At 37.9% G+C, this 19,142-nt stretch overlaps 1 protein-coding gene and 1 pseudogene across 1 annotated transcript in view; both read right to left on the minus strand.

Moving 5' to 3' along the window:
• LOC139182241 (arylacetamide deacetylase-like 2) overlaps positions 1 to 12,204 on the minus strand; it is an 83,594-nt gene extending 71,390 nt beyond the window's left edge. Inside the window, exon 1 of the mRNA XM_070786580.1 lies at positions 12,130 to 12,204. Within this exon, the coding sequence (XP_070642681.1) occupies positions 12,130 to 12,204 (75 nt within the window). The remainder of the gene's footprint in view (positions 1 to 12,129) is intronic.
• Positions 12,205 to 15,016: 2,812 nt separating this feature from the next.
• LOC139182251 (arylacetamide deacetylase-like 2) lies at positions 15,017 to 16,590 on the minus strand (annotated as a pseudogene).
• Positions 16,591 to 19,142: the final 2,552 nt, after the last annotated feature.

Below are 19,142 nucleotides of genomic sequence, written 5' to 3' on the forward strand. Positions count from 1 at the left end.
CTCTTTGCAGCCCCATGGACTATAGCATGCCAGGTTTCTGTGTCCATCACCAACTCCCAGAGCTTGCTTCAATGGTTCCCATCACCAGGGTCTTTTCCAATGAGTCCGTTGTTCACATCAGGTGGCCAAAGTACTGAAGCTTCAGCTTCAGCATCAGTTCTTCCAGTGAATATTCAGGACTGATCTCCTTTAGGAAATTGTTTTCTTTTGGTAAGGAATATTTTTATAACTCAGAATAACCTTCAAAAATTCATTTTACAAGTTTACAGGAAATTGGGGTTCTCAGTCTTGATTCCAGCTTGTGCTTCATCCAGCCTGGCATTTCGCATGATATACTCTGCATAGAAGTTAAATAAGCAGGGTGACAATAGGCAGCCTTGACATACACTTTTCCCAGTTTGGAACCAGTCCATTGTTCCGCATACAGTTCTAACTGTTGCTTCTTGAGCTGCATACAGATTTCTCAGGAGGCAGGTCAGGTGGTCTGGTATTCCCATCTCTTGAAGAATTTTCTATAGTTTATTGTGATCCACACATTCAAAGGCTTTAGCATAGTCAATGAAGTAGAAGTAGATATTTTTCTGGAATTCTCTTGCTTTTTCTATGATCCAATTGATGTTGGCAATTTGATCTCTGGTTCCTCTGCCTTTTCTATACCCAGCTTTAACATCTAGATGTTCTTGGTTCTTGTACTATTGAAGACTAACTTGGAGAATTTTGAGCATTGCTTTGCTAACATGTGAAATGAGTGCAGCTGTGCAGTGAACATTCTTTGGCACTGACTTTTTTGGGGGTTGGAATGAACCTGACCTTTTCCAGTCCTGTGGCCACTGCTGAGTTTCCCAAATTTGCTGGTGTGTTGAGTGCAACACTTTAATAGCATCATCTTTTAGGATTTGAAATACCTCAGCTGGAATTCTATCATCTCCACCAGCTTTCTTCACAGTGATGCTTCCTAAGGCCCACTTGACTTTGCATTCTGGGATGTCTGGCTCTAGGTGAGTGATCACAGCATCGTGGTTATCTGGGTCATTAAGATTGGCTTCAGGCTCCCAGTCTCTGCTCTGGGAAGGACATGGATTTCTCATGTATGAAGTGGGTTCTCCATCTTGGTCCACTTAAGTCCTAGGTCCAAGAGTCACCAGTTCACCACTCAAGAAGGAACTCATTCAGTCATGGCCCACCCTTGCCCAAGTTCCAGTGCAAGTGGTGATCAAGAACCACATCTTCAAAAGCTTCCACAGCAACTTGAAAGATACATTCAGAAACTTAACTAATTTATCAATATGGAATCTTAACAAAAATATTTTAGTGTAAGCTTCAACATGCAAAGAACTTGGAAGTCATCACACTATCTTCATAAAAAGATAAATTCCAAACAATTACAAAATCAATAGCTTTCTCCTTTGCTTCATCAGAGGATTGAGGTCACAGGGCAAAGAAACTCCCCATATCTGGAGACATAGGCATATACAAAGAATCACAGCCAAGGTCAGATTACCTGAAGTAGAAGACACCAAAACCAGGAAGTGACAGAAAGACTTCGACAATAATTTCTGCAAGTGGTTGGATGCCCAGTGTGGAAAAAGTGTTAGTGGCTCAGTCGTGTCCCTTTGCAACCTCATGGACTGTAGCCTGCCAGGCTTCATCTGTCGATGGGATTCTTCAGGCAAGAATACTGGACTGGGTAGCCATTTCCTTTTCCAGGGGATCTTCCCAACCCAGGGATTGAACCAGGTCTCCTGCACTGCAGGCAGCTTCTTTACCATCTAAGCCACCTCAGTGTGAAGAAGATTGAGAGTTAAAATCCCCATGGGGACCCAGAGATAAGAGGTTCCCAACACTTTCTTGGGTGCTACATCCAGGAACTCCACTAGAGAGGTGCCACAGTGAACAATGGGGAAAAAAATTTCCTTCATGTCTTGAATGAGGAGAGAAAAAAAGAAAACATTTTAAATGTTCCCAGATGCCTCTTCAAAACAAAGGCTTTGGTTTTCAGTGAAAAAGCCTCATCTCACCTGGGGAAAGAGCAATTAGATTTGCCAACCCCACCTCTTTCTGATCATCCTATCTCATGTGAAGTACAAAGGGAAAAAGAAGGAAAGGCTAAGAAATTTCTTTAAAAGTCACACTCAGAGACAGACTCAGATCCACAAAAAGAAAAACTACATTTTAAAGAGATAAGACAAGCATCAGAATCTGACTCAGATATGATACTGATTTTAGAAATATCAATTAGGGAATTTGAAACAACTATGAGCAATATATTAGCCTTTGATGGAAGAGTAGGCAATATGTAAGAACAGATGGGTATGATATAAACAGAGAAATAGAAACACCGAGAGAGAATCCAAAGGAAATTCAAGAAATCAACAACAGTGTAAGAGAAACAAAGACTGCTTTGATGGGCTTGAAAGGGACAAAGAAACAAAGTATGTGATTAAGTAGTTAATCCCACTAGGGGACTGTCAATAGAAAAAATATGGGAGATGCCTGTGAGTTAATGACTACTCAAGAAAGCAGGTTTGCTTAACCACAAAGACAAGCAGGCTTGCTTAGCAACAAAACCATGCAAGAGAAGCACAAAACATGCCCCTAAACAATAAAACAATGGTGGCATGAGACCCACATCCTGCCCAGTGATCTCAGTAAGTTAATGATCCCTAGGACATACTCTTTGCACACATAAAAAAATAATAATTTGTGGACCTAACTTGACCACACAGGGACAAGAAAACTCCCCTGCTCAACATGGAGGAGGAGCTGATGATGGAAACATGAGGTCTACTCAAGAATGACAAAGAAGGTCTTCTTCCTCTGGTCACTTTTCCTTTGATTATAAAACTGTAGCTCAGAAACTTCTCAAGGTTCAGCATCCTCTCACCCACCTACTTTTTAGCCTCACAAAAGTCCTATTCTCATAAGTCACTTCTTATCTATCACAGCTGAGACATAAAGCACTGAGGTACTGGGAGCTCTTTGGAGCCCCACAAAAGGACACCAAATGGTTTCAGGTACATTAGCAGAGTGAACATAACCAAAATAAGAATCAATAAGTTTGAAAATATTGTAAAATAAAAAGTTCCCAAAATAAAATTCAAAGACAAAAAAGAAATTAAAAAATGAAATAGAATGTCTAAGACATGTGGAATAATTCCGAAAGTTAGAACACATGTCCAATGGGAATACAAAGAGAAAAAAAAAAAAAAAGGCAAAAGAAATATGTGAATGGCTGAGAATTTCCCAAAATGAACAGACACAAAAACACACATACAGGAACCTCAGTGAACACCAAGCAGGAAATATACCAAGAAATCTATTTTAAAAATAAATACTCAAAGAAGCCAAAGGGTAACACACCTTCCAAAGGGGAAGAAGGATTAGAATTATATCAGACTTTTCTTCAGAAGTGAACTGAAGAGCTGAATAGTTATTCCACTTTATATGTATGCAGAGAGGTAAAAGGTAGCACCTTCTTGGCAGAAAAACGAAGAGGTATGTGAAAAATTGGATATGGTTGCCTAATGCTTGAGAGCAGAAAAGAACACTGGAAGATAAGGCTGGAGACAAAGACAGGCTCCATAAACCTCATTTAGGAATCCAGGCTTTACTCTGAGGGATGTGGGAACATGGTACATGCTACATAAGGTAACCGTATGATCCTCTTGCCTGAGGCAGTCACAGATTATTCCCCTCTGTATTTAAAATGATCTTGGTTTGTGCAGTAAATTATTAGATCATCCATCTATGAAAGTTTTTCAGGGTAACCACGTCTGACCTCTAGTCATTAGTCTTACAGGGAAGAGGTATTAGAAAGACACCAAAACACTCAGAAGATCTGATGACCCTGAGTTGTGTGTAAGGGGAACTCTGGCAGAAGATGCAATATGAGGCGGCTTCCTTTTCCTTCATAAACTTAAATCCAGAAGGTAGAAATTCACAAACTAAGCTTCCTGATCCATGCACCTTGAACTTTAACTTGAACTATAGACTCACACTCTAATATTTCAGCAAGAAGGAAAAACAATAAAAATTGAAGCCCAACACAAAGCAAAGTGGCCAACAGCCCTTACCCTGAGGAAAAAATCTATTTGGTCTACTACTGAGTCTGGAAGGAGGAGGGGTCAGCTCTACGTCTTTCTCTAAAACTAGCATAGGCTGCCAAAGGGACCAGGATAGCACCTAGGGCTTAGTCAGGGAGACCTAAAAGTGGTTCAGATTCTTCAGGTGCCCACCATCCATTTTTCTGCACCTCCTCTTTGACTCACCTTCAAAGGTATGGATTCCCCCAGGGACCACCCCTTTCAGAGCTTCCCTTTCCCACAGTGTTGTTACCTAAACCACCTCACTTAATCAAAACCTCCTTTCTTTTAGAATTGCTGATTTGATCTGTTATAACATTAATAACAGTAACTAAAAGTTAAAATTGACCAAACACATACATGTGTCAGGAAAATTGTTATACTCTTATTAAATAATCGTAATCATCACTTAACACATCTCATATCCTTTTAAATAGCAGATGATTAAGCCTCAAATGGGATCTCTGTTGGTGGCTCAGTGGTAAAGAATCTGCCTGTCAAGGCAGGGTATGCAGGTTCAATCCTTGGGTTGGGAATATCCCCTGGAGAAGAAAGTGGTAAACCCCTCCAGTATTCTTGCTGGGAAATCCTACATACAGAGGAGCCTGGTGGACTACAGTCTATGGGGTCTTAAAGAGTTAGACACAACTTGGCCACTAAACAACAACAAACCTCAAAACTCTGATACCTTATTTTTAATGTAGTTCCACCCTCACTGCTAATTTTTACTATTGTTGCTTTAACCATATCCTCTAAGCTCTTTAACTGGCTCATCCATCCATCCTTATATACCTACAGACATAATTCACCTGGAGAATTGTTCTTGTGGTTTGAAGAATAGAAAATTTTATCTACATTTTTTCCTTCTTTTTGCTACAGAAAAAAAAATGTACTTTAATAAAAAACGGTAAGTTGCTTAGGAGTTCTTTCTAAGTAATCTGTATATTTCTCAAGGTTATTTGGGTCTAGTCTTTTATGGTCTTTGAAATGTTCTTCAACTGCACATTGCCTGCATTAACTGTTCATCATCTTGAGGGCTTATTTTTTTAACTTTTTTAAAAACTGCAGTATAATTGCTTCACAATGCTATGTTAATTTCTGCTACACAGTGAAGTGAATCAACTATATGTATACGCCTATCTCCTCCATCTTGAGTCTCCCTCTGAACACCCCATCCCACCCCTCGATGTCATCACAGGGCACCATAAAGCTGAGCTCCCAGTGTTATACAGCAGTTGCCCACTAGCTGTCTATTTTACACATGGTACTGGATATTTTTCATTATATTGGTCCTTTGAATTCTCTCTCTCTTTCTTTCTTTTTTTTTTTTTTTTGCTTAAGGAATCCATTTACTTATGTATATGTATTCAGTTTTAGTTCAAGGAATGTTTACTTATAACTAATTTTTAAATTAATTTTTATTGGAGTATAGTTGATTTACAGTGTTGTGTTGGTTTGTGCTGTGCAGCAAAGTGATTCAGTTATACGTACATGTATATCCACTCTTTTTTAGATTCTTTTACTGTATAGGTCACTACAGACCATTTGGTAACATTCCCTGTGCTTTACAGTACATTCTTATCAGTTAACTAGTCTATATATAATAGTGTATATATGTCAAGCCCAATCTCCCAATTTATCCTTCTCCTTTCTTTCTCTCTCAGCAACCTTAAGTTTGTTTCTAATACCTGTGAGTCTACTTTTATTTTGTAAATCAGTTCATTGTACTATTTTTTTAGATTCTAATATAAGAGATATCACATAATATTTGGCTTACTCTGTTTTACTTCATTCACTCAGTATGACAATATCTAGGTCCACCTTGTCACTCCAAATGACATTATTTTGGTTTTTTTTTTTTTAATGGCTGAGTAGTATTCCACTATATATAGGCAGTATATCATCTTTATCATTTCTCTCCTCATGGATATTTAGGTTGCTTCCATGTCCTGGCTATTTAAATAGTGCCTCAGTGAATATAGGGCTGCATGCATTCTTTCAAAATACAGCTTTCTTCAGAGATATATTTAGGAGTAAGATTACTGGTAGCTCTATTTTTAGGTCTTCAAGGAACCTCCATACAAGAAAGCTCAGTGAACATCAAACAGGAAAAAAAATCATTTAATAAATATTGAAAGAGCTAGAGGGGAAAAGCACCTTGCTAAGGGGAACAAGGATTAAAAATATATCCAATTCTTAAGAAGTGAATTGAGAGCTGACTAGCCCAACTATGTGTTGTTTGTGTGAACAGAGGTAAGAGGTAGCACACTCTTGGTAGAAGGGCTGAGAAGTATGTGAAAGTTTGGGTTTGGTTGTCTAATGATAGAAAACATCCAAAATCATGAAAGAGATAAGCCTGGAGACAAACACAGGCTCTATAAGCCACATGAAGGAATCTGGGCTTTACCCTGAGGGAATGTGGGGATATGCTGCATGGTGACCATATGTTCCTCTTGCCTGAGGCGGTCACAGATTATTCCTTCTTATTCACAATCATCTTGGCTTGTACAGCACATTATTTGGTCATCCATCTATAAATGTTTTTCAGGGTAACCATGTCTGAGCTCTAGTACTTAGGTTAACAAGGAAAATGCTTTTGGAAAGACACCCAAACACCCACCAAAGAGCTCATGATCCTGAGTTGTGTGTGAGGGAAACACTGGCAGAGAATGCAGAATGAAGCGCCTTCCTGATGCTTCATCAGTGTAAAACTAGAAGGTAGAAATTCACAAACTAAGCTCGCATTAACCTTCACCTTTTACTTGAACTGTAGACTCACATCCTAATATTTCAGCAAGAAAGAGAAACAATAAAAGTTGAAGCCCAGCACAAAGTGGCCAAGACCCTTTGCTCTTAAGAAAAATGCTCACATCTACTGAGTCTGGAAGGAGGGGAGTTCAGCTCTGTCTTTCTCTAAAATTAGCATAGCCTGCCTAAGGGACCAGGATATCACATAAGGCTTAGTCAAGGAGAGCTAAAAGTGGGTCAGATTCTTCAGGCGCCATCCCATTTTCTGCATATTCTCTTTCACTCACCCTCAAAGGTCTGAATTCCCTCAGGGACCACCCCTTTCAGATCTTCCCTTTCCCATAGTGCTCTTACCTAAATCACCTCTATTAATCAAAACCTCCTTTATTTTAGTTGATTTGATAATATTAATAATAACAGTAGCTAAAAAATTATATAAATACATATGTGTGTCATGTAAATTTGTATGTTCTGGTTAAAATAATCATAATCAGCACTTCACACATCTCATATAATTTAAAATACCAGATGATTAAGCTTCAAAATCCTGATATCTTATTTTTAATGTAGTCTCACTTCTGATTATAATTAATCCTGATATCTTATTTTTAATGTAGTCTCACTTCTGATTATAGTTCTTGTTATTGTTGCTTTAACCATATCATCTAATGTTCTTTAATTGGCTCATCCATCTATCTCTATATACCTACAGATATGTCACCCAGCAAATTGTTCTTGTGATTAGAAGAGTAGACAAGTTTATCTTCACCTTGTCTTTCCTGTCACTATAGAAAAAAAAGTGTAATTTTAAAACATGTATGCTGACTAGATCTCTCTAGGTCATCTGTGTAATTCTCTAGGTTACTTGTATCTAGACTTTAATGGTCTTTAAAATGTTTTACAACTATGATTGCCGACATTAAGCACACCCCATACTGTTCATTGTCTTTGAGCTCTTATTATTATACTGGTCCTTTGGGCTCCTTCTTTCTCTTTTTTTCCCTTAAGCCATCCATTCACTTATATATTTATTCACATTTTTTTCAATAATGTTTATTTCTAATTTTTAATTAATTTTTATTGTCAGTCAGTCAGTCAGTTCAGTCACTCAGTCGTGTCCAACTCTTTGCGACCCCATGAATCACAGCACGCCAGGCCTCTCTGTCTATCACCAACTCCCGGAGTTCACCCAGACTCACATCCATCGAGTCAATGATGCCATCGACCCATCTCATCCTCTGTCGTCACCTTCTCCTCCTGCCCCCAATCCCTCCCAGCATCAGAGTCTTTTCCAATGAGTCAACTCTTCGCATGAGGTGGCCAAAGTACTGGAGTTTCAGCTTTAGCATCATTCCTTCCAAAGAAATCCCAGGGCTGATCTCCTTCAGAATGGACTGGTTGGATCTCCTTGCAGTCCAAGGGACTCTCAGGAGTCTTCTCCAACACCACAGTTCAAAAGTATCAATTCTTCGGCACTCAGCCTTCTTCACAGTCCAACTCTCACATCCATACATGACCAGTGGAAAAACCATAGCCTTAACTAGACGGACCTTTGTTGGCAAAGTAATGTCTCTGCTTTTGAATATGCTATCTAGGTTGGTCATAACTTTCCTTCCAAGGAGTAAGCGTCTTTTAATTTCATGGCTGCAGTCAGCATCTGCAATGATTTTGGAGCCCAAAAACATAAAGTCTGCCACTGTTTCCACTGTTTCCCCATCTATTTCCCATGAAGTGATGGGACCAGATGCCATGATCTTCATTTTCTGAATGTTGAGTTTTAGCCAACTTTTTCACTCTCCTCTTTCACTTTCATCAAGAGGCTTTTTAGTTCCTCTTCACTTTCTGCCATAAGTGTGGTGTCATCTGCATATCTGAGGTTATTGATATTTCTCCCTGCAATCTTGATTACAGCTTGTGTTTCTTCCAGTCCAGCATTTCTCATGATGTACTCTGCATATAAGTTAAATAAGCAGGGTGACAATATACAGCCTTGATGAACTCCTTTTCCTATTTGGAACCAGTCTGTTGTTCCATGTCCAGTTCTAACTGTTGCTTCTGACCTGCATACAGATTTCTCAAGAGGCAGGTCAGGTGGTCTGGTATTCCCGTCTCTTTCAGAATTTTCCACAGTTTATTGTGATCCACACAGTCAAAGTCTTGTAGTATAGTTGATTTACAGTGCTGTATTAGTTTTGGGTGTACAGCAAAGTGAATCAATTATACATATACGTATATGCACTTTTTTTCAAATTCCTATCCAATATATGTCACTTAAGAGCTCCCTGTGCTACACAGAAAGTTCCTATTGGTTAAATTTTTTATATATAGTAGTATGTATATGTCAAGGCCAGTCTTCCAATTTATCCATCTCCCTTCTTTCCCCTTTGGTAACCATAAATTTGTTTCCTACTTGTGTAGCTGTATTACTCTTTTGTAAATGTAGGTTCATTTATAATATTTTTTAGATTCCACATATAAGCTATATCATATGATATTTGGCTTTCACTTTCTGACTTACTTCACTCAGTATGACAATCTCTAGGTCTACCCACGTCACTGCAAATGCATTGTTTTGTTCCTTTATGGCTGAGTAGTATTTCATTGTGTGTGTGTGTCTGTGTGTGTGTGTATATCTATATCTATATCTATATCTATACCACATCATCTTTATGCATTCCTCTGCTGATGGAAATTTAGGTTGCTTCCACATCCTGGCTATGCTAAGTACTGCTGCTGTGAACATTGGAGTACATTTTTTTTTTTAATTATTGTTTTCTTGGATATATGCCCAGGAGTAAAATTGCTAGATCATACAATAACTCTATTTTTAGTTTTTAAAAGAATCTGCATACAGTTCTCCATCATGGTTGCACCAATTTACATTTCTACCAACAGTGTATGAGGGCCCCCTTTTCTCCACATCCTGTCCAGCATTTATTGTTAGTAGATTTATTATTATTATTATTATGGCTATTCTGACTGCTCTGAAGTGATATCTCATTATAGTTTTGATTTGCATTTCTCTAATAATTAATGATGTTGAACATCTTTTCATGTGCTTTTTGGCCATCCATATCTCTTCTTTGGAGAAGTGTCTATTTAGATCTGTTGCCTATTTTTTGATTGGGTTTTGTGTTTTTTTGATATTGAGCTGCATGTGCTATTATATATTATAGAGATTAATCCCTTGTCAGTTGCTTCATTTGCAAATATATTCTGTCTTTCTAAGGGTTGTCTTTTTTGTGTGTTTACTGTTTCCTTTACTGTGTAAAAGCTTTGAAGTTTAATTCAATCTCATTTATTTATTTTTGTTTTTATTTTCATCATTCTAGGAGGTAGATCAAAAAAGTCTTGCTGAGAAACTATTGTATAGCATATGGAATTCTGGTCATTGTTATGTGGGAGCCGGTATGGCAGGGGAGTTTGGGGGACAATGGATACATGTATATGTATGGCTGAGTCCCTTTGCTGTTCACCTGAAACTATCAGAACAGGGTTATCGGCTATACCCCAGTACAAAATAAAAAGTTTAAAAAAATACAACATAAAAGAAATATTGCCACAATGTATGTCAAAGAGTGTCATGCCTATATTTTCCCCTAAGACTTATATAGTGTCTAGCCTTGAATTTAGGTCTTTAATCCATTGTGAGTTTATTTTTATGTATAGTGTGAAGCAGTTCTAATTTTTACTCGTACATGAAGCTGTCTAGTTTTCCCAGCACCATTTATTGAAGAAGCAATCTTTACTTCACTGTATATTCTTGCCTCTTTTTTCACATCTGGGGTGACCATATGTGCATAGGTTTATCTCTGGGCTTTCAATCCAGTTCCATTGATCTACATTTCTGTTTTTGTTCCAGTACCATACTGTTTGGATGTCTGCAGCTTTGTAGCATTGTCTGAAATCAGAGAGCCTGGTTTCTCCAGCTTCATTTTTCTTTCTCAAGGTTGATTTCACTATTCAGAGTCTTTTGTGTTTCCATAGCAAATGTAAAATATTTTGTTCTAATACTATGAAAAATGCCATTGATAATTTCATAGGGATTGCACTGAGTCTGTAGATTACTTTGCATAGTATAGTCATTTTGACAATATTAATTCTTCCTATCTAAGAACATGATCTATCTCTCAATCTGTTTGTGTCCCTTCAGGTTCTATTTTGAAGAAGTTTTAACAGATACCTGGTTTCCTCACTGAATGAATTAAAATATAGTGTTTAACATATGTTCATTTTTATATCTGCTTGAGAGTCATAATTTTTTGATAGCCTGATAAGTACCCTCAATAGCACAGACCTATCACTTTCCAGTCACTATAGCATTGTGTATATTAATTAATTAATTAATTATATATAATTAATTAATTATACACATCAACTTGCTATTTTGTAATATTAATAGCTACAGTGCTTTATATTAAGTTTTGTAATTAAAAAAATTAATGATTACAAAACAAGCACAAACTGCCTACTCACATGATTCTAATGATTATTGATTGATTCAGGCAAACAAATTTTTGTCAAGTCTGGTTTATGATGATACTTTTGAACAATGTCTCTCTCTTTTAAAAAATACACAAACAGATGATTATTGAATAGGATGTTATTTCGAACATACAAGACAAGTAATACCAAAGAAAACATATTAATTACCACTTTGGGAACCTGATGTAATAACTCAATGTTTGGATTTCAGAGAAGATTCTAATTTGGTGGGTTGTGCTGAAAGATGAGAAAACAGATTATGTGTTAAGATGACCAAAAGGCAAATAGTAAAGCTGTAGACTCCAGCAATGTGTTTTGGAATTAGATTATCAATCAAATGAATGAAACACAATTACACTTATCCAGCACCAAATTTACTCAGCTTCCAAAACTGACACAGAACAGAGAAAACAACAACATGCAAAGAGTAGCATCACAAGGATCTCAGAATATTAGACACTACTTAAGATGTCCCCTAATGGGAATAAATTTTAGTTGTGAGGTTCACATAGACTAACATGAGTGTGGGCCCCATTATCAAAGGAAAGTCAATAGATGCAGAGATCATCAGCTTAAATATCTTTCTATTATAAAGCTCCCTGTGAGAATAAATGATTCACTCCAGAAGTTCAAAATAAAACAATAAATAATTCTCATGTCCATGTACAATTGGTGAGAGAATATCTTGGATACTTAATCAATAAATAGATATTGACACAGTAACTCTCTACCTTGAGGCTGACATTTCTAAACCTTTAAGTAAGGGTTAAATATTTAACTTTAGATGCAGATGTTGGCCTTTTCCATAATATACCTGAAAGCCCCTTTCTTGGATCACAGCCTTGTCATGGCAAAGGGGCTTGCATAATTCACTGATACTATGAGCCATGCCATGCAGAGCCATCCAAAATAGATGGGTCATAGAAGAGAGTTCTGACAAAACATGGTCCACTGGAGGAGGGAATGGAAAACAATTCCTATATTCTTGCTGTGAGAACCCCATGAACAGCAAAAAAGGCAAAAAGATATGACACTAGAAGATGACTCCCCCCCAGGTTGGAGGGTGTCCAATATGCCACTGGGGAAGAGTGGAGGGCAATTACTAATAGCTACTGAAAGGAAAAAGCGGTTGGGCCAAAGCAAAAATGACAGTCAGTTGTGGATGTGTCTCATGATAAAAATGAACCCCAATGCTGTAAGGAACAATATTACATAGGAACCTGGATTGTTAGGCCCATGAATCAAGGTAAATTGAATGTGGTCAAGCAGGAGATGTCAAGAGTGAATATCAACATCTTAAGAACCAGTGAACTGGCTGGTCCGAAGGTAGTGAGTTGTCTCAATTGATTGTTCACAGTCAGTTACAGATCAAACTCCTCGTTCTACTCTTCCCCCCTTCTCACTACTGCACTTGACTAGTCTAAAAAAAAAAAAAAAGAATCAGTGAACTAACATGGACAGGTATGGGAAAATTTAATTCAGAATATCATTATATCTACTATTGTGCACAAGAATCCCATAGAAAAAATGGAGTAGCCTTCATAGTCAACAGAGCCCAAAATGCAGTATGTGGGTGCAATCTCTAAAATGACAGAATGATCTGTCAGTTTCCAAGACAAACCATTCAATATCACAGTAATCCGAGTCTATACCCAGTCACTGATGCCAAAGAAGCTGAAATTGAATGTTCTATGAAGACCTAAAAGACCTTCTAGAACTAATACCATAAAAAATGTCCTTTTCCTCATGGGGATTTGGAATGCAAAAGCAGGAAGTCAAGAGATACATGGAGTAACAGGCAAGTTTGGCCTTGGAGTACAAAATGAAGCAGGACAAAGGCTAACAGAGTTTTCTCAATAGAAAACACTGGTCATAGCAAACACCCTTTTCCAGTAACAAAGATGACTCTACACATGGACATCCCAAATGGGATGAAGTCAGATTGATCAATACTGAAGTCAGATTGATCATAATTTTTATAGCAGAAAATGGAGAAGCTCTTTACAGTCAGTAAAAACAAGCCTTGGAGCTGATTGTGGCTCAGATCATCAGTTCCTTATTGCAAAATTCAGGCTTAAATTGAAGAAAGTAGGGATCATATGAAAAGCAAGGGAGTTCCAAAAAAACATCTACTTCTATTTCATTGACTATGCCAAAGCCTTTGACTGTGTGGCTCAAAAAAAAACTGGAGAATTCTTGAAGAGATGGGAATATGAGACCTCTTTACCTGTCTCCTAAGAAATCCATATGCGAGTCAAGAAGAGTTAGAACATTACATGGAACAACTAACTGATTCAAATTGGGAAAGGAGTATGACAAGGCTGTATATTGTCACTGTGCTTATTAAACTTATATGCAGAGTAAATTATTCAAAATGCCATGCTGGATGAATCAGAAGCTGGAATTAAGATTGATGGGAGAAATATCAACAACCTTGGATATACAGATGATACCACTCTAATGGCAGAAAGTGAAAAGGAAATAAAGAGCTTCTTGATGAAGATGAAAGAGGAGAGTGAAAAAGCTGGCTTAAAATGCAACATTCAAAAAACTAAAATCATGGCATCTGGTCCCATCACTTCATGGCAAATAAAAGGGGGAAAAAGTAGAGGCAGTGACAGATTTCTTTTCTTGGGCTCCAAAATTACTGCAGATGGTGATTGCAGCCATGAAATTAGAAGATGCTTGCTCCTCAGGAGGAAAGTTATGACCAGCCTGGAGAGTGTATTAAAAAGCAAAGTTGTACTTTGCCAACAAAGGTTCATATAATCAAAGCTGTGGCTTTTCCAGTAGTGATGTACAGATGTGAGAGTTGGACCACAAAGAAGGCTGAATGCTGAAGAGTTGATGCTTTCAAGCTGTGATGCTGGAGAAGACTCTTGGGAGTCCCTTGGACTGCAAGGAGGTCAAACCAGTCAAACCTGGTTTGAAACCAAAGGAAATCAACCCTGAATATTCGTTCAAAGGACTGATTCACTGAAGCTGAAACTCCAACACTTTGGCCACCTGATGTGATGAGCTGACTCATTGGAAATGTCCCAGATGCTGGAAAAGATTGAAGGCAAAAAGAGAAGGAGGGAGAGGATGAGTAGGTTAGAAAACATCACTGACTCAATGGACATGAATTTAAGTAAACTGTGGGAGATAGTAAAGGACTGGGAAACCTGGCAAGCCGCAGTACATGGGATAGCAAAAAGTCGGACATGACTTAGCAACTGAACAACAATAACATGCCTGAAAGCAGACTTCTGTATTAAATGAATGAAAGAAAACTAACAGTTTACAGAGTGCATAAAATTAATGTATGGATGATTAATTGACAAAATGACTTGAAGATAGTATGACCCAACCCTATCTAAAGAAAACTACAAGTTTTTTTTTTTCCTTAAAACTTATCCTCACTTACCACTACCATTCCTGTAACTGTCTTGAAACTATTGTGTATATTTTGCCTATAATCATACTTTGTTTTTATACTTTACTATGATTGGTGAATATTTACCATGTGTCAGAGAAAGTAAATGATATATATTAGGATAAATATAGCAGAAGTCTTCACTGTAGCAAGATTTAAGATTAGGGAAACTAATTTTTTCAAAGATACATAGTTATTTTGCTTTGATTTAAACCTAAATTTATCCAAAGCTAAAATTGTGATATTGTTCCTTAAACTCACAAATCTCAAAATATATCCTGTAGACTATAACTGATTAGCTAGCTATATGTATTATTTATAGATTTTCTTCTAGCCAATTAATATACTTATCTTTTATCCTAATGCCTAGCTGTAAATAAATTGGCGAAGCCATGAATGATAAAGCTCCATGGATTCCATCCTCCATATAGTCATGAGAAACTTTAACTCCAACATTTTGAATTCATGAGACATACATAAGCCCATCATCTCTTATAATATCATGTTGACAGGTGAGGATGTAAGTTATGGGCAAATTTTGCAGCTGGGAATCATTGACTGCCAAGAGTGATAACCTACTATCCAAAAGTGCTGAATATGAAGGATTGAGTCTTCCAAGAATTGGTTCTGTATATATATGGTTCCTCTTACACTCTTCAGGAAGGAAGGTACTCCAGTTAACTGGGTTGAACAGATGCCTTGGCCCATGAGGCATGTGTTGATTTTTCGTCATTGCCTGAGGGAGTGCTTTATCCTGAGTCAAATACAGGCATGCAAGTTCTAATGCCAGTTTCTTTGACAGAAATGGACCGTGCTCATTTTCTCTGTGAGAAGGAATGGAGATATTAAGGACCTGTAAGCCAGGGTAAATTAAAGCTTGTGCTTTCAGTTTATTTTTGAATTCTGGATCATTCTGTATCTGAAAAAAACTGTATAATAAAATGTGAATGAATCAAAGGCTTCAAAACTACAGCAGTAGCAGCCTTTCCTCCAATCATATCAGCTGTGATGATGTAAATAATTATAAAAATGATATAGTTCCTAGTAATTATTTTCATCATATTTATACTTCATAGGGCATTAAAATGTGTCATCCCACTTTCATCACTAAAGTAATGATGCACACATATACACGCATGCATCTATTCATATATGTAAGTTACAGTTAGTCACTCAGTTGCATCTGACTCTTTGTGATCCCAAGGACTGTAGCCCACCAGGCTCTTCTGTCCAAGGAATTCTCCAGGCAAGAATATTGGAGTGGGTTGTTATTTCCTTTTCCAGGAGATCTTCTCAACCCAGGGATTGAACCGAGGTGTCCCGCATTGCAGGCAGACTCTTTACTGACTGAGTCACCAGGGAACCACCAAATAAAAAAATAATTATGTGAGTCCTAGGAAAGATGAGGAGAAGGCAATGGCACCCCACTCCAGTACTCTTGCCTGGAAGATCCATGGACAGAGGAGCCTAGTGGGCTGCAGTCCATGGGGTCGCTAAGAGTCGGACACGACTAAGCGACTTCACTTTCACTTTTCTCTTTCCTGCATTGGAGAAGGAAATGGCAACCCACTCCAGTATTCTTGCCTGGAGAATCCCAGGGACGGCAGAGCTTGGTTGGCTGCCGTCTATGGGGTCGCACAGAGTCGGACACGACTGAAGCGACTTAGTATAGTATAGCATAACATAGGAAAGATGAAAAGTTACCTATATTGAAAATCATTTTTGACCTAAAGTGACCTAAGTGAGAAGAAAAAAATGAATACAGCAACAGGATATCAATATCCAAATTCACATTATCTAAATTCAAAAGGAATTCTATCAAGTTAAAGGAAATATTCCTAATATACAACTCACCTTCATGCAGCATGTATTTGGAAATTTTCTTTCTTGTAGAGATAAGAGATCCTGAGATTTCAGCTATGGGGTGAGAAGGGCCATCATACATTTCCCTTCCCCTTTCTTTTACTTCTATGCTGTACAGAAGAAAACCTACAATTAACCTCTGAGGAGCCTAGACACAGATCAACCTTCTTAATGACATCTATAGAAATAAATATACCAGCTGCCACTCCACACGAAAATCTCAGTATCTGGAGGGCCTTTCTTAAAGTTAACCCCTCATCAAAGTAGCTGACATACCAAATGAGAGAATTAATGGAAAATAATCCCAGTGGAACCTCACAAGGGGACATGTTAGCCAACCAACTGAAACTGCACACTCACGGTATAATGGGTGCCACAGTTCCAAAGCGGAAAATGAGGAAAGACAAATTTCTCTAACGTAATCTCTCTTATGCCCTTGATCACACCCCAGTGCCCTCAGACAGATTATTTTCTAAACCAGCTGGCTCATCTCATAAGCAGAGTGGAAGAACAACTGCACACACATAAACAAAAATGAGACAGAGAGACTCAACCAATACCTTCTCAGGCTAGTAGCAAAAGTGATCCTACAAGAGGAGTTAGAAGATCCTACTGGTTTTAAAGATAGGTATCCCTCTTATTAAGTCAGTTTTGTTCAAAAAAATTAGTTTTGTAAGTAAGAAGATATTCTACTGAATTCCTTTTTCAAATGTATTAGTTATTGTGGGCTGCTATTATTTAATTGCACATAGCAAAGATTTTTTCATAGAGAAGGCAGTGAAAGTGAAAGTCGCTCAGTCGTGCCTGACTCTTTGAGACCCCATGGACTATCCAGTCCATGGAATTCTCCAGGCCAGAATACTGGAGTGGGTAGCCTTTCCCTTCTCCAGGGGATCTCCCTGACCCTGGAATCAAACTGGGGTCTCCTGAATTGCAGGTGGATTCTTTACCAACTGAGCTATCAGGGAAGCCCAAATAATTGATGTTTTCCAACTGGGATGCTGGAGAAGCCTCTTGAGCATCCCTTGGACAGCAAGAAGATCAAACCAGTCAATCCCAAAGGAAATCAACCTTAAATACTGACGCTTCAATACTCTGGCCACCTAATATAAATAGCCAACACATTGGGAAAAACTCTGATGCTGGTAAAGACCGAAGGCAGAAGAAGAGGGTGACAGAGGATGAGATGGTTGGATGGCATCATCGATACAATGGACATGAACTTGGACAAACTCTGGGATATAATAAGGGACAAGAAGGCCTGGTGTACTGCAGTCCATGGGGTCAAGAAGGGTCAGAAATGATTTGGTAACTGAACAATGAACAGCAGCAAGGGTTTGAACGCTGTAAAAATGGCCATTTTTCTTTTTTATTACTGTAGTGATTCTTCCATGTAAGCATGACATGTGGCCCAAATGTTATCTCCTCACATTCCACTGAAATACATGAACTACAATAATCCCAAGTGCTTGGTAAACTGTACAGTTTACTTAAAGAGAACAACAGGCTTCCCTGGTGGCTCAGTGATAAAGAATTTGCCTGCAATGCAAGAGACCCGAGTTCAATCCCTGGGTCTGGAAGATCCCCTGGAGGAGGGTATGGCAACCCACTCAAGTACTTTTGCCTAGAGAATCCCATGGACAGAGGAGCCTGGAGGGTGATGGTCCATAGGGTCACAAAGAGTTGGACACAACTGAAGCGACAAAGCAGCGGCAGCAGCAAGGAGAACAAATCTGTTTACCACGTTAAAAATGGTTCCTAGACATGTTTTATTTCCCTCAAAATTGGTGATTAAATTAGGAGGTTTATTTACAAGTATATTTTTTTTCCTTCAATGCTTTAGAGCCACATTATCTAAAGGTAAAGTTATGTAAAAGGACAGGTTTCTTTGTTGTTGGTTTTTCCATTTAGCAGTTTAAAATATAAATTCATTAAAAACATTCTAACAAAATGACACTTTTGTGTTAGAGTTATAGTATGTGTTATAAATAAGTATAACATATAACACATAAAACATACCAGTTGAGCCACTGTTGCTGCAATTAAACCCCCAGCACTATCACCTGAAATGCAGACTCAAGTGGGATCCACTCCATATTTTGCAAGAATTTTATCTTGTAGAAAGAATTTGACCACAGAAACATCTTCATGGGCAACAGGAAATTGATATTGATGACCTAATCTATAACTTCAGACAAGGAAAAAAAAAAAGAAAGAAAGAAAAGCATATATGATTAAACTTCAGTTGCATATATTGAGGTATCTCTCAATACAATCAGTAGGTCCAGAGAAGAAAATTGACCCTGTTTTGAATCTTTAATTTCCTTTAATTTCGCCAATCATACCTAGGCTTACTACTAACTTGTTTTTCAAATAAAATGTAGATTCTTTGATAAAGTTTTTTTTCAAATGTCCTGTTCAATGGGGACTTGAGAGAGATAAAGATTATGTCTTCATCCTCAGAACACTGTATATAAATTTTTCAGTAGGGGAGATGATCAATAGGGGAGATGATCTCTCTGTAGCATTTATTAGATTCTCAAATGCAG

Source organism: Bos indicus, chromosome 1 (assembly GCF_029378745.1).
Source record: "Bos indicus isolate NIAB-ARS_2022 breed Sahiwal x Tharparkar chromosome 1, NIAB-ARS_B.indTharparkar_mat_pri_1.0, whole genome shotgun sequence".
Lineage (NCBI taxonomy): Eukaryota > Metazoa > Chordata > Mammalia > Artiodactyla > Bovidae > Bos > Bos indicus.